Source organism: Ursus maritimus, unplaced genomic scaffold, assembly GCF_017311325.1.
Source record: "Ursus maritimus isolate PB19 unplaced genomic scaffold, ASM1731132v1 scaffold_12, whole genome shotgun sequence".
In the NCBI taxonomy this organism is placed as follows: domain Eukaryota; kingdom Metazoa; phylum Chordata; class Mammalia; order Carnivora; family Ursidae; genus Ursus; species Ursus maritimus.
This window is the reverse complement of record NW_024423564.1, coordinates 46,846,666-46,861,242: the sequence shown is the minus strand read 5'-3', so window position 1 is coordinate 46,861,242 and position 14,577 is coordinate 46,846,666. Positions and strand designations below refer to the sequence as shown.

Genomic DNA, 14,577 nt, shown 5'->3' with positions numbered 1-14,577 from the left:
TCCATTCCATGCAGGCAGAAGACCAAGCCAGCAGTTGATCTTCAGAGTTAAAATCTTGAAACGAAAAAGACACATAAAATAATCTGAATTATTTTTACCATTTTGTTATGGAAGTTCTATATTTTTTTTATTTCCTAACTAGCTCTTTGATCTTAAGCATTTTATAGCATGTCTATAGGACTTACAATTATGATATGTAAAATGAACTGTGGTTTGTATTATATCTGAGGTCCCCTCAGGTTAAAAATCCAACTGTTCAGTAATTGTATAAATTTCCATGAAAAATGGTCAAGAATAAACTCAAAATGTAAATCCCTAACACTTGGTAAATGCTGCTGTTTAGCAAAGGAAATGGCTAGTTTTTTCCTCTACTGAATTTCAAGGAAATTATTCTGAATCTCTGAGTCTGAAAAAAAGCATAGCCAGTTAATCTCAGATCTCTGATCTACTTGAATGCCATCCATGGCGGTTAGAGAAGCCTTCCAGAGCTTGAGACGAGGTTGGGAGTGGCCTTTATGCATGACAGAGGTAGCAAACGAAAGACTTTTCTCTCTGGATTCAGAAAAAAAAATCTATCATCTATCTATCTATCTATCTATCTATCCATACACATAAACACACACACACACACACACACACACACACACACACATATATATATACATATGTTATGCTGTATGTTAAAATGTTATATATCCATATATCTATAGACAGGTGATAGATGATTGATAGATGATAGATAGATAGATAGATAGATAGATAATCAGTATAGATGAATATAGATATCCTGCAGAAGGGAAATGAGAATTCAGTTAGTGTCTAGTTGCAGGGTTAGAATAGTCTTTTCTGACTGTCCGTTCTAGAAGGATTATATGAGGAGACATGAGGATTGGGTCTTTCTAGTCCCTCAGAGGTATACAGCAACAGCAAAGTGCACCAAGGAATCAATTCCTAATGCAAGAAATAGGAAGGAATTGTAAACCCAGTCTGTTAAAAGCCACAAATCTGCAGGAGGGCTGCCCCTGGGTTGGCTCTTCGCTCCACAAATGACTATGAAAGATGTAACATTTTATTTTTGCTCTGGAACTCATTTGTATCTAATACAATAAAATCAAAGTCCATTTTCAGCAAAAGATAAATGCACATAGTCTGTAATCAAATAAATTACTATATTTACAGTTTCACTCATACTAGTTAAAAAGCACAAGTGGCCAATTATACTCTCTGAAAGAGAGAAGAATGGCTAATTCTAAACTGAAATCATTGCGAGGGTCAGACGCTAAGAGGGCAAATTATATTTTCGTCTATAACACTATTGGCTCTTTGTTTAAAGACCACTGGAAAAAATGAGTTACCTCTCATTTAGAAGATCATTAAAATATGTCCTCACTGGAGCAAATTTGTTTACAAGCCTTGATGACAGTGTAACAGCCTAGAAAATCAAGGTAAAAGGAACAAAGAAATAAACAACAACAACAAAAACAATGAATGAGCCCCCTAAGTGATGGCAGTTACTGGGGTTGATCTAACCCAACAGCAAATAGCAAAAGAGACACTAAATAGCGAAAAAGATATGCATTTCCCAAATTTCCCCCAGGCCCCAAATTTATTAGAGAAGAGCTTTCTCTTTCTTTGTCTGTAACTCTTTTTACCCACTACTCTCTTCTTACTCTGTTACGGAATCATGAACATGTTACTGGAATTACATAAAGAGGTGTGCATCAGAGGTGATCTGAATTAAAACATATTCACATGATGTTTCTGTCATTTTACTGCTCATTTTCCCAAAATAAATACACTATAATTAATGAAACATATTCAAATGACCTACTGTGTTTAGTGAGTCATGTTGCTTGAAGACCCTGTGGAGGAGGAGCCAGTCGCCATGCTGGGAGAACTGGTCCCTCCCAGCTTCACCCTCCTCCACAAAGTCAAATCTTACCGCTGTGAGAGAGAACAGGTGTAAGCACATGCATCATAAAAAAAATGTTATTAGATTGAACCATACGAATTTGCCAATTTTGACCATTTTTCAAGTAGTAATTTCATTGGTTTAACACCATAGTTTCTTTTTTCTAATGTTCTTTCCAGTTAAAAATTTCAATCTAATTTATTATACATTTTAAATTCAAAATATATTAAAATATAGAAAATCTATTAATTATAGTTACTGTTGAAAAGATGAATAGACTGGAAAAAAAGAATATATTGTACTTGATAGTTAACATGGTTCACAGTTATAGCCTAACACTCATTTGTAAGGATATTACACATTATATTACATATTATATTTATAAGTATATATTCTGTAATATCACTGTCGTCAAACCCTATCCTCTTCATTTACCTGCCCACCCTGTTCTCCAGACAGGAGCCTAACTTTGACAGGAGAAGAGAAAATAAATGGCATATAGATACTTGTTGATGACACCCAGGTTTTACCAGTTATCAAAACAGAGTTTTCTCATACAAGGTATACTAATATGATACCGAATTGAAGATCATTTCATAGTCTCTTCTACCATACCATAATTTTAAGTGTTTTCCAAAATACATTCCTGGTCGATGGCTCTCTCTCTAAAATACAAAAATAGAATAATCAAAAGGTACAATAATTCAAGCAAATCAGGTACTTCCCCCTTTTTTCTAGTCTTAGAAAACCTTGATTCTACAATTCATATAGACAGATCAAGAACCCACTCTGAATGAATAAGTCTATGAGATTTCAGTCCACTGCCGGTAGGTTGTTTGGCTCAGAGAGCCTTATCAAGAGAGTTTACCCTTGATGGAGCAGGAGTTACTCCAGGCTTAACAGAGAGGCGAAAGGAGGATGAGCAGCAGGAGGACAAGCTGTGGGCTGCCTGGCAGCAGTGTTCAGGAGCAGAGGTGAGAGGCTCCTGTCAGAATGAGTGTGTGTGCAGTCCAAAGAGAGAACACTGGAGAGGGAGATTGCAGGCATAAAAAAAAGAAAACCCTAGGATTTTAAGGTTTTGCCCTGAGCTGGAGCACTGAAACCTGCAGGGGGCTTGGAATGGGGATGAAGGTGGGGAGGAGGTGCTAAGATAGAGTTTTCAAGGCTCAGAATGCGAGAAGAAAGTTTAGATTTCCCAAAGGTCTAAATGACATGGCCGCAGATGCCTGTATCTACTGCGTAAGGTACACAATGATGTCTCAGTATTTGACCCGGGATCAAGCCTTCCTTGTGTGAATAGAAGCTTTCCACTTCTTTGAATGGCAAGTAGGTGTGCTTAGCTGCTAACAGTCATTATCTTACTTAGCTAAAGCTTATTTCTTCAACAACCTCAAAGCAAAATGCTTCTGAGAAGCTGTAATTAATGTCAAAAGTCCATGCACTAAATTTCATGCATTTATTCATAAGAAAGACTTTATTTCATACTTGGAATCTTTTACCTAGCTTTCAAGACCACCAAGGGGAAAGCCTCTTGAATCCAGGCACATTGCCAGAAGCAAGGAGTATAGCTGACAGTTTCATTGCCTGAGAAGAGAGAGAAACTTCCTTTAAAACATAGAAACAAAATTCGAAGAGTACAGCAGAGTCATTCAGTTTAAACTATGTAGTGTTTCCCAATAGTGTCCCTTACGATATCTTTTTTTGAAAAGAGTTCCTTAGTCAAAGAAGTTTCAGAGCTACCTCAGATTTTATCCCTTGTTTCAGGATTTCACAATGTATTGAGCATTTCAGAACCTGAGAAATCTTACAGACTTATATGTCCCAACATATTTAACCATACAAGCCCTCTTTACTAACAACATCAATTAACTACCTCCACAGAACACGCTTTGGGAAATGTTTCTTATAGAAGCATCTAACTGTGCCCACAGCTTTATCCCACAGTGTTCATGTTCATAATTATCATCATGAGTCATTTGGAAAGTGTTAGAGTATATTCATGTCTCTGAATTTTTAAAAATTTCTCCCAAAAAGGCCACAAAAAGTAGAGTGAGAAATTTTCATTATGGTTACAATGAAGTATGGGACCCTTAAAAAAATAGACGTAAGCTATTTGGAAATTTCGCTAAGCATTTCCCAACAAGGTCAAATGAGTTAAGCTTTTCTTTAGTTGATCTTACTTGGTGGTTGAAAATCAAAAACATCAGAGAGTTTGGGGGAAGGGTGGGAGGAAGGGGTCAGGAATCACATGATTCTTAATGTTCAGAGAAATTATTGCTTTTAATGATATAATACATTTGAAGAATAAGATTTTTAATACAATTTGATTAGAAGACAACAAAAAATAATTTTTAAAAATGTGTATGGTTTTATCTGCCAGAGTTTCACTGCATATCTTATTCAATTTATGAAATTCAGTGCAGTGAACTAATAAAAGATTGAGTAAATATATATTGCAAATGAAAACAGTAATAGTATACAGAATAACTAAAACAGGCAAACCAATAAAAACAAGTTAAGTTCATTAGACTGGCTCTAACTTCCATAATTTGGCTGAAATAAAAGTAACAATTAATCACCTGTATGGTCTCATTTATATCATGCAACAAGGTATCTACTGTTGACAGAGCCTAAATGACTCATTAGAGCTTCTTCCATTATACAATACTGACTTTACTGGAACCAATTTTACTGATAGCATCATATTCATCACATTTACTATTTATATATTTGGAAAACATGTATTAAGTGCCTACTGTGTAGGAAGTATTATGCCAAGCAATGTGAACAGTGTAATAGAGAATGGCTTTACATAACCTAGCCCAGGAAGCAGGCATGCCCAAAATTACCTGAGCAGAAAATGAAAGAGGAAGAGAGGAAAGAACATTTTCAACATTTAATAAAATTAACTTCCAGTCTGTCTTCTTTTAAGAGCAAGTGCTCTACCCAACAGAGACCAATGTGGCTGCACGAGCCCCCTGAAAATGAGAGATTAATTTTGCAGTTCTGTTCATTTTCACTTTCTATTTCTTTTAAAAGATATAAAGTATAGCTTGTCAGGGAGTTGCTTTGCAAACCAAGGTATGGAATTCATTTGTTAGAGATGTTCATTCACCATATTTGATAAGAAGAAAACAGGCATTCTAAAATCAGAGCAGATAAATAAGTAAATGTCTTCAGGATTACTACTTACTATCAATTCCATGCCCAAATTTCTAAACAGATAATTGACAAAGTCTTTAGTTGAGTCTCTTCTAGCTTGCCATGTCTTTTATGAGCCAGAATTCATGAAACATTCAAGCTGCAATACATGTGTGCACTTAAGATAGAAGAGAAATTCTCAGGGTGCCTGGTTGGCACAGCGGTTAAGCGTCTGCCTTCGGCTCAGGGTGTGATCCCAGCGTTATGGGATTGAGCCCCACATCAGGCTCCTCCGCTATGAGCCTGCTTCTTCCTCTCCCACTCCCCCTGCTTGTGTTCCCTCTCTCGCTGGCTGTCTCTGTCGAATAAATAAATAAAATCTTTAAAAAAAAAAAAAGAAGAGAAATTCTTATCTATGTTTAATTCTATGAAGATTTTTTTTAATACTGCAGTAAAAGCCATTAAGACTTCAAACTTTCTCACGTTTAAAAAGTGCAATGTAGGGGCACCTGGGTGGCACAGTGGTTAAGCGTCTGCCTTCGCTCAGGCTCAGGGCATGATCCTGGCGTTATGGGATCGAGCCCCACATCAGGCTCCTCCGCTGGGAGCCTGCTTCTTCCTCTCCCACTCCTCCTGCTTGTGTTCCCTCTCTCACTGGCTGTCTCTATCCTGTCAAATAAATAAATAAAATCTTAAAAAAAAAAAAGTGCAATGTAAATTTTTCATGGGAACTTTCCACGAATTTAAGATCTGTAGTTCAGATTTTTGATAGAAAGGAAAATTTTTCAAATGACTTGGCATAAAGTCAATGTTATATTGATTATGCAGTGTATTCAGCTCCAAATAAATGCCACTATTTAACGAGAGTACTCTGCCAGATTAAAACTCTGAATTCCAGGTAGCTAATGTGAAACATAATTATGATTATTTAAGATTCCCACTGTTCCTCATAATGTCTGGCTGTCGGGATCAAACACCATGAAGGCTTGCCCTTGTAGCTCTAATATGGTTGCTGTATTTTTTAGCTTTCCCTCATTCCAAGAGCTATAGGCTTTCAAAGATGTTAACGTACTAATGTATATCCAGTGTACAAAATACATCTGTACGGCCCTTATGTTTGTCCCTGAGGGTGAATTTCAGTCAACCAAAAATCACACACCTGAGTCCCTCATCCCATCTCTTTTTTGGATTCTGAAAGAGCCATTCTGTCCTTCTTATTGGATAATACCACCAACCTTGTGCCCAAGCCTTCTTAGCAACTAGTTTTTAAATTTAGAACTTTGAATAATAAGGATACAAGAAAATTCCTGGGAGAATTACAGCATGCTCTGGAGAAGTTCTGTAGTATAAACATCTGTAATTTCTCCATTTAACAAAACATTTACCAGAAGGAAATCCAAGGTAAATCTTGCAAGGAACAAAAGGATGAAATCCTGAAACCAAGTAGGCTTTACAGTACATTGATGAGCCATAATTGCAAAGCTGTACTTTTTGTTGTAATTGTGAATATGATTTTCATTAACCCTCCATCTTTCCATGTCTAAATCATGCAAAGGGACAATTAAAAAACATTTTATGGCACCGATATCAAGTGGAATTTTAAAAAGGCAGGATATCTTCTAGAAACAATTTCAAGATTATCCAGTAAAATGTTCCTTTAGACTTTCAAATCAGCTAAAGCCAGAAACCCATTAATTATATATTCTCAAAGCACAAAATTTTCAGAATATCTTTTCTGTCCTGAATTTTTTTCTTCTTAACTTCATTTTAACTTGATAAGCCATTTCATTTATTTCTAATTTTTCATTAAATTGCTATTTCCTCTGAAGTGCACATTTATTATAATAAACTGTGTTTACATAAAACATGTGTGTGACCAACTTTGACGATGTATTTTAAAATTTCTTTAATTTAGCATTGATTCTTCAAATCATCTTTTGCACTTATAATATTCATATATTTAAAATATCAAATGCACAAATGTAGATTATATGTATTTACTTTTTTTTATTTTTTAAAGATTTTATTTATTTATTTATTTATTTATTTGAGAGAGAGAGAGCATGCGAGCAGGGACAGAGGGAGAGGGAGAAGCAGACTCCCCATTGAACAGGGAGCCTGACTCGGGGTTCAATCCCAGGACCCTGGGATCACGACCCGAGCCGAAGGCAGACACTTAACTGAGTCACCCAGGCGCGCCTGCATTTACTTTTCCAAGCATCGTTGGATTTATACCCTGCAATCAATCAACACTGCCTAGTAGTGGCCTTTACTTCCTCAGCTCTTTTTCTATTCACACACATAAGACAACCACAAAACATTGCTAGCTGAAATACTACGATTCTTCTCATATTCATTTAATTGGAAAAGCCCTACACAAACAAAGTAACATAATTTTCTGACTTCTTGTCTGAACTGCCCAAGATGTTAGCCAGATAGCCAAATTCATTTTAACAATATAAATTCCCTTAGCTCGTCGGTCCTAACAGTGGAAGGAGAAGGTTCTCTCAAACTGAGATTCTCTATCCTTTCATTCAAACACCCCTTCCGACCCCTTCTGTCATTGTTTCCACCTGCATCAGGCCTAACCCAATGTTCCATGTCAAGAAATGGCTCAATTCATGTTAAAAATTGACTTTATTTAATGACCCTGAAACATTCATTAACAACCTCACAATATCCAATGAAATGAATTATTTCAAGTTACTGAGTTGACTACTGTACCATAAATTCCCACCTATTCACTAGCTCTGTTAGCCTGGCTATCTCATGTGCTATCTCCAATCCTCACATTTGCATCTTAAAAATAAAAAAAAAAAATAGGCTTAACTAAACAAGAAAAAGAAAGTCCCTTGCTCTGACATTTTGTCTTTCTATTCTTGTGACTTAATGAAAATTCAAAAAAGTAATAGTGAAGTAATATTAATGGTAGTGGGTAGCATTTGATTGGTTTAGAGTGTGCCAGGCCTAAACACTTGACATACATTAACCCATTTAATCTTTAAAAAACTTTCTAAGATAATGTGCTTTCTGATCTTTCAGAGTTCTCCTGCTGTTTTGAAGACATTCCTAGGCAGTCCCTAGTTGTGGCATTTTAAATAGGCCTCTTGAGGTTTCCAAAAGCTCTGGTTTTTAGATCCAGAATATTTCTGGGGACTAAAATTACAGGTAGAGTCCCAATGTTTATTTGATCTACATTATCAGCCTGCATATCTCCTTCTGGGGAAATCAGCTCTGCACTTGAGTTTCCAACCGTATAACTCTCGTTTGTCACTTACAAAGCATGAAACTAAAAGCTGATGGTGTAAAGGGATATTAAAAGCTAGTTTATAAGGGGGATCTTTCTAGCCTTGAATGAGAGCTCAGATGGTGGTTTGGAACATCTTGAAGACTGTTTTATTGGAAACAGACCCAGACACAAGGCCAGACTTCAGCTGGCTATGCCTTTTCCCTGCTTTTTTCCTCTTTGCTGCAGAATGCTAGGGTTCATTGGGGCCTTTGGAAAAGATTTGATTCTCCTGGATTTCCTGATACTTTTGTGAGCACAGTACCTTGATCCCCTTCCTGACGACTCTTCCCAGTTATCCTTCTGCCGGGATCTCCCAGGAGCCCTGATGTCCTGTTCTCTCCCCTCCGTGCTTCGGTCCCGTGAGGATCCCTGTTCTTCAGTTCTGCCACTGAGCTCGAGCCAGCTGTCTGCCATCCTCCTGCAGGAAGGCTTAGGCTCTGCTTCACCTTCCCCTCCCTTACTTCAGACAGATTTTCCTAGACGCCCAAGGCAACAGCAAACACTATCTTTCAGCTTTGCTCTACATGTCCCAAGCTGCAACCTCATCCTGCTCTCCTAGTTAGATTTCCCTTCTTTCACAATGCTCCCTTTTAAATTTATTTTCTGATAAATCTCTCAGTATTCCATGCGGTGAACACCAAATGGCAGTAAAACCTAACCTCCGTCGCTAATGCTGCCACCCTGACCTCCTTCCTGAACTCGTCTCTTGTCTCTAAATATATGATCAACATTTCCCTTGCATGCATTGCCATGGCCTCAAACCCCCTTGTCTTCCTAACTCAGCTATTCCTTCGTTGCCATTTTCCGTTAGTGGTGTCACAATCTGATTCTTGTCTGTTTCTTCTATCCTGGTTCAACTAAATGCCAAATTTATAGATTCTACCCGAAAAGTTTTCTCCTTTTTTAATCCCTTTCCTCTCAAGTTTCCTGGCACTGTCCTAGCGGATAGCCTGACTTAGTCTTTCCACTTCTGAGAGAGAAAAGCTCGCATATGGCTACAAGAACCCAATTAAGCCAGAGTTAACACTATAATAAGAATGAGAGGTTCAGCATTTCTGGAGATGCTAATTTAGGACTAAATGTTATTTCTACCAGTATTTTTGGAATGACTTAAGTTAATCTTGATAGGAATCTGAATGAGAATTAAGGTTTTGAAAGCACTGTAAAGAACAAATTATGTCAGGAGGCAGCAGAGCAAAACAGTTTTAAGGGGAACATGTTCATTATTTTATCATAATCAGTGAAATGTCAGTTCAGATCAATGGAAGCAATCATGGTCATATTATTTCAGTGAAGTATTGAGAGAAATAATAAGAATGAATATTATGGTATTGGATCATTCAGCCCTGGATGTGTGGCCTCAGTCTGGTAGCGGGGCCTCTCTGCGGTGTACCTCTTTCACTTACTAAATAACAGGGTTAGCCTAGATCATGCTTGCTCTCTCATTCTCTCACTTTCTTATTACCTCTTTCTATCACTTCAGAAAAGTTCTGTTTCAATATTTCACATATTGGGCTATCCCTCTTCGTTTTGAAGAAAAGAATCTATAAACTAACCCCCTCTCCTATCAAGCCCCCCGCATTAGCTTATTTTTATGGTTGTTTCCTCTGCTAAAGCCTAGGGTCTAAGTTCACTGATATTTTTAAATTCTCACAACAATGATTGCATACCTAGGTCATCTTAAAACTCTTTCCCCTACATGGATCATTGAAGAATTTACTTGAAATAGCCAACTGTTCACACGTCTAGGGCTGGAGGAGACTGCAGGCTTGAGCAAGACAAGGATTGTGGCCCTTCGCTAATCACACTCTTGCCAGGTGTGAGTACAGGGGAAACTCACCAGGTGTGAGTACGGGAGAAACTCTTCTTATTTACTTCAGAGAAAATAGATTCCCTGAAAATTTTCCATCTTCCCTTTTCCTTCCACTGAGCTACCCTAGAACTTTATTTATCCCCTCTGATGTTAATTCAATTCAGCAATTGTTGAGTGCCTACGACAGGTAAGGCATTTTCTACATTAATTATGTCCATGGCTAAATTACCCCTTCTGGATGGTCACCTCTTTGATGGGAGCCTTCCCTGTCTCATCTCTTTCTTACTCCTATCCCCAGTGCCACGCACAATGCCTTGGGCACAGTTAATACATAACAGACATTTTTTATTAAAAAAATGAAAGAAAAGGTGGAAATGGAACACCCTTTTTTGAAGACCTTTTGATAAAAGTATCATTCAAAATTAACAGTTATGATTAATTTGCTCTCTGGGTTCTGTGCCATTTATGCTCTTAAGATTGATATTATTTTGATAATTGATATTTGGCAGTTCCTAAAACCAGGAATGGTGAGGTCTAATGATGGACAATATACCATTCATGGCCTCCAAACCCTAGAGCATTCCTTTTCCCTAAAACACTAAGATACTGAAATTTCAAACAATTCCCTGAAAATTCTTGGTGGGTTGTGTGTTCATTACAATTCTAGATTTTGAGTCTTCTGATAGAGAAATCAGAGCAGTTGCAAAGTTATTATTAAGGACATTCAAGAACTCCATTATTAAAGTTAAATTTAGGAGCACCTGGCTGGCTCAGTCAGAAGAGCATGCAACTCTTGATCTCAGGGTTGTGAGTTCCAGCCCCACACTGGGCATCAAACTTACTTAAAATAAGTAAGTAAATATAAATAAATAAAGTTAAATTTAATTCACAATTCAAGTATGTCCTTTGAACAAATTGAAGACATTAAGGTAGTTAGTATATTCCTCAAAAATACAGTGGAAAAAGCATACATTTCACCCAAGTTTGCTATTTTCCTAATGTCGGATACAGATTGAGAATCAAAAGAAGAATGTACCATATGCTGTGTTCTCTATCCCACATCATCATCTGACCAGAAATAACATCACATGGAACCCAATTGTCTGGTTTCAGCTACAACTTAAGCAAGAAATTTGGGCTGTGGAACAAACCCAAAGTTCTACCCAACTACTGTTTCCTGCCACTCAAACACCCAATGCCAACTTTGATAGGCATTTCCATTAATTAAATGTTATTATATATATTAAAGAATATAGATATATATGGAGAGAGAGGAGGAGGGAGGGCGAGAGAGAGAAGGAGATTCTTCAATTCAAAACCAATTTATACTTACAGTTATATGGGCTTTCATGGATTTACATTTCTGTGTCCTAGTATGTTCCTTGTTAGATGTACTATGGTTTAAGAAATACAATATTTTAGGACCTTCTTTTTTTATTGTATCATTAGCCAACCAATTTCAACAAACTAGTGATAAAATATAATGTGTAAGATGACTTTCATCAATGTTACAAAGGCTATACAGTACTGTGATCTGCTGTTTTAAATTTTAAAAAGCCAAAGGCAGTGACATGTCTTGAGTGGTTATTTGAAATATTAATCATATTTTAAGAAAGCATTCAAAAAGTAAAACAACAAAGGCACTGGGTTCCCAAAATTAGTATCAGTCAATTGAAAACTGAAAACAGCAGCTGATTAACCGGCTCGATTATCTGTCCTTTGCCAAGTAGTCAATTTGGCCGGCTCTTCCGCATCAAGTGAGTCCCAGATGCAAGGAGACGGTTACATAATTGTTAGTCATTAGAGTTCCAAGAATTATTCCTACCAAGTTTCAGGAGAGTTATGTTTTCTTTGGGCCTTAATGACAGTGAAGGTTTATGGGATCCACTTCTTTTTATATTAATAGTAAAAATTATTCCAATCAAGAGAATCTCTAATTTACTGTAGAAAAAATGAGCACTCACAACAGAGAAGCATGTGAAATGTCAAATAATAACAAGGCGAATCCCAAAATTGTAACCTTAGGCAATTATGTTTAAAATGGATTTTGAATACATAGACTGATGATTCTTAACTAGAAGATGGCAGGCATTTTCACTATTACTAATATCATTGTGCTTTACCTCAGAGGAATAGATCTCTTAGGTATATTGGATGCCATTGAGAACCACGGGTATAAATAATGAATATACTTGCATTTAGCAAGGGGAAGTAAAAATGGTTTCTTTAATATAAAAATGTAGGGGCGCCTGGGTGGCTCAGTCAGTTAAGCATCTGCCTTTGGCTCAGGTCGTGATGCCAGGGTCCTGGGATCGAGTCCTGCATTGAGCTCCCTGCACAGCAGGGAGCTTGCTTCTTCCTCTGCCCCTCCCCTTGCTCATGTTTCCTCTCTCTCCTTGTCTCTCACTCTCCCCCAAATAAATACATAAAATCTTTAAAAAAAAGAACATAAAAAAATACAAAAAATGTATAAACTAAGAACTTTTCAGTGAGTGAAAGTAAGATCTAATAAGACTATAAGTGTGCAGTCGTGTGTGCCAAGAGTGAAATATTTGACCTTGCTGATGGGATTATTCTTTCAGTAATTATATAGCAAGTAAGCAATGGTCCTGTGGACACTTCCAAAACATCTCAACTAAGTACCTGCAAAAACAAAACAAATCAAAAGAACAACCACAGAACAGCTACCATATTTCAAATGTATCTATCTGTTATTCACCAGGATATCTCTGATTCATACAGTGGCTAGGACAGTCTTAGATAGGAAATACTAGATGCTTGTTAAATATTCGTTGAATTAATAAACTGAATCAAAGCTGGGTGAAATTAATTAGTTGTTTCCATAGTTACAATTCTGTTGTGAATTTTAAAAACTGGTAGCTTTTGGTTGCTCAATATTCCCTTGAATCTTATGGTTAGAAACAGTGGTGAGGTGACAAACAAGTATCTTGCATTGATTTCCCTGTTTTATTTCTGTGTTTACAGGCAAATGGACATAGTTTTGTACATATGGAACATGAAAAAGCTGTATTACTACTGAAGAGTTTCCAGAACACAGTAGACCTAGTTATTCAACGTGAGCTTACTGTCTAAATATTTTTTATAAATAGTGAAGATACGTCTAGCCAGACCTAATGTTCAAAAATAAATTTATACATAGAAACAAATTTTGCCAATTGCTGGACCAATGGCAAACATTAGTGCCAAATGTCTAATACTATATGTTAGCACTGATCATCCTTAAAGATGTTAACTATATAAATATGATGTTCATGTGGTTCTGTATTAGTTTTAATTGTCAGCCTCTGGCTGTGCATTGGTGCAGTTTTGTTTTTGTTTTTGTTTTGTTTTTTTAATCAAATAAGTTTCTTCTCGAAGTGGATTTCATATAATTTCGGAGCACGGAAGCACATTCAAGCTCTTTACGAATTCTGCTCTCCATCAGAAACACTGCCTCAAAGTTGTATATGCCTTTATATAGAAAATACAAATATAAAGAATTGTAATTCCCATAAAATATTTCTAGCACAGGTATATGTTGGCATATATACAAAAAGAAATAGAGAAAAACAATATTTTCATAAACTAAACATCTCGGATTGAGAAAGAAACTATATCTTAAAATAAGACTTTACTATATTGAATCTTTTTCAATAAAAAATTACATGATAATGCCTTATGAAAGTAACTGTACATATGGTATAAAGTGTTTATATTTGGTTCCATATTCATTTGCTAAATTCTCATAACGCGGAGTGAAATATTTCATAAATTAGCCATTTATCTCTGGGACCGGAATAAAAATAGGACAAACTAATTTGTTCAATGCCTTTAGCTAATTACAATACACACAGAGTTAAGAAACAGACTAAAGGTCATTATAGATAAATCTTTTTCACCACAAATTTAAGCAGTGAATGATGGGTGGCAGGAAAGTTATTGCTTTATTTCTTTCAAGTTTATGTTGATTATAAACTGTAGCCCTGTGATTTCTTTACTTGTAAATGTGGAATTTATTTGTGTGTTGCTTTATCTAATTTGCTACTTTTAAATAATTTAAAATGAGTTTTGGAGATTGATAAAATTTATCATTAAGAAAGACCATTGTTAGAAAGTTATGGTGGATGATTTAAAAACTTTGGTATTTAAATATGAAACTTCAAATATAATTTCTCAGAGCTGTGGTCTACCTGTATTATTAATTTCAGTGCCTGTTTTTGTGGGCAAAAATAGAGAAAATACTTTTTTTCCAAAAATGTTTCAAAGTATAAAATCCTGGGTCCTGTCTTACTGAGAGAAAGACAAGCATAGTTAATAGAGAATTCGTTATTTTTACATTAGAATTGTTTTCCTCTATAAATGATCAAAATTCATTTTATAATCCTTTAAAAATACTTCTTTTATACATTAGTCATTAATATG

General features: G+C 36.2%; 1 protein-coding gene across 2 annotated transcripts in view; it reads left to right on the top strand.

The window, feature by feature from the left end:
• The window catches only part of LRRC7 (leucine rich repeat containing 7), a 391,349-nt gene extending 378,101 nt beyond the window's left edge, over positions 1-13,248 (top strand). For both annotated transcript variants that reach the window (XM_040627144.1, XM_008690729.2), the window contains one exon: positions 13,141-13,248. In XM_040627144.1, the coding sequence (XP_040483078.1) occupies positions 13,141-13,248 (108 nt within the window). The remainder of the gene's footprint in view (positions 1-13,140) is intronic.
• The last annotated feature ends 1,329 nt before the right edge of the window (positions 13,249-14,577 follow it).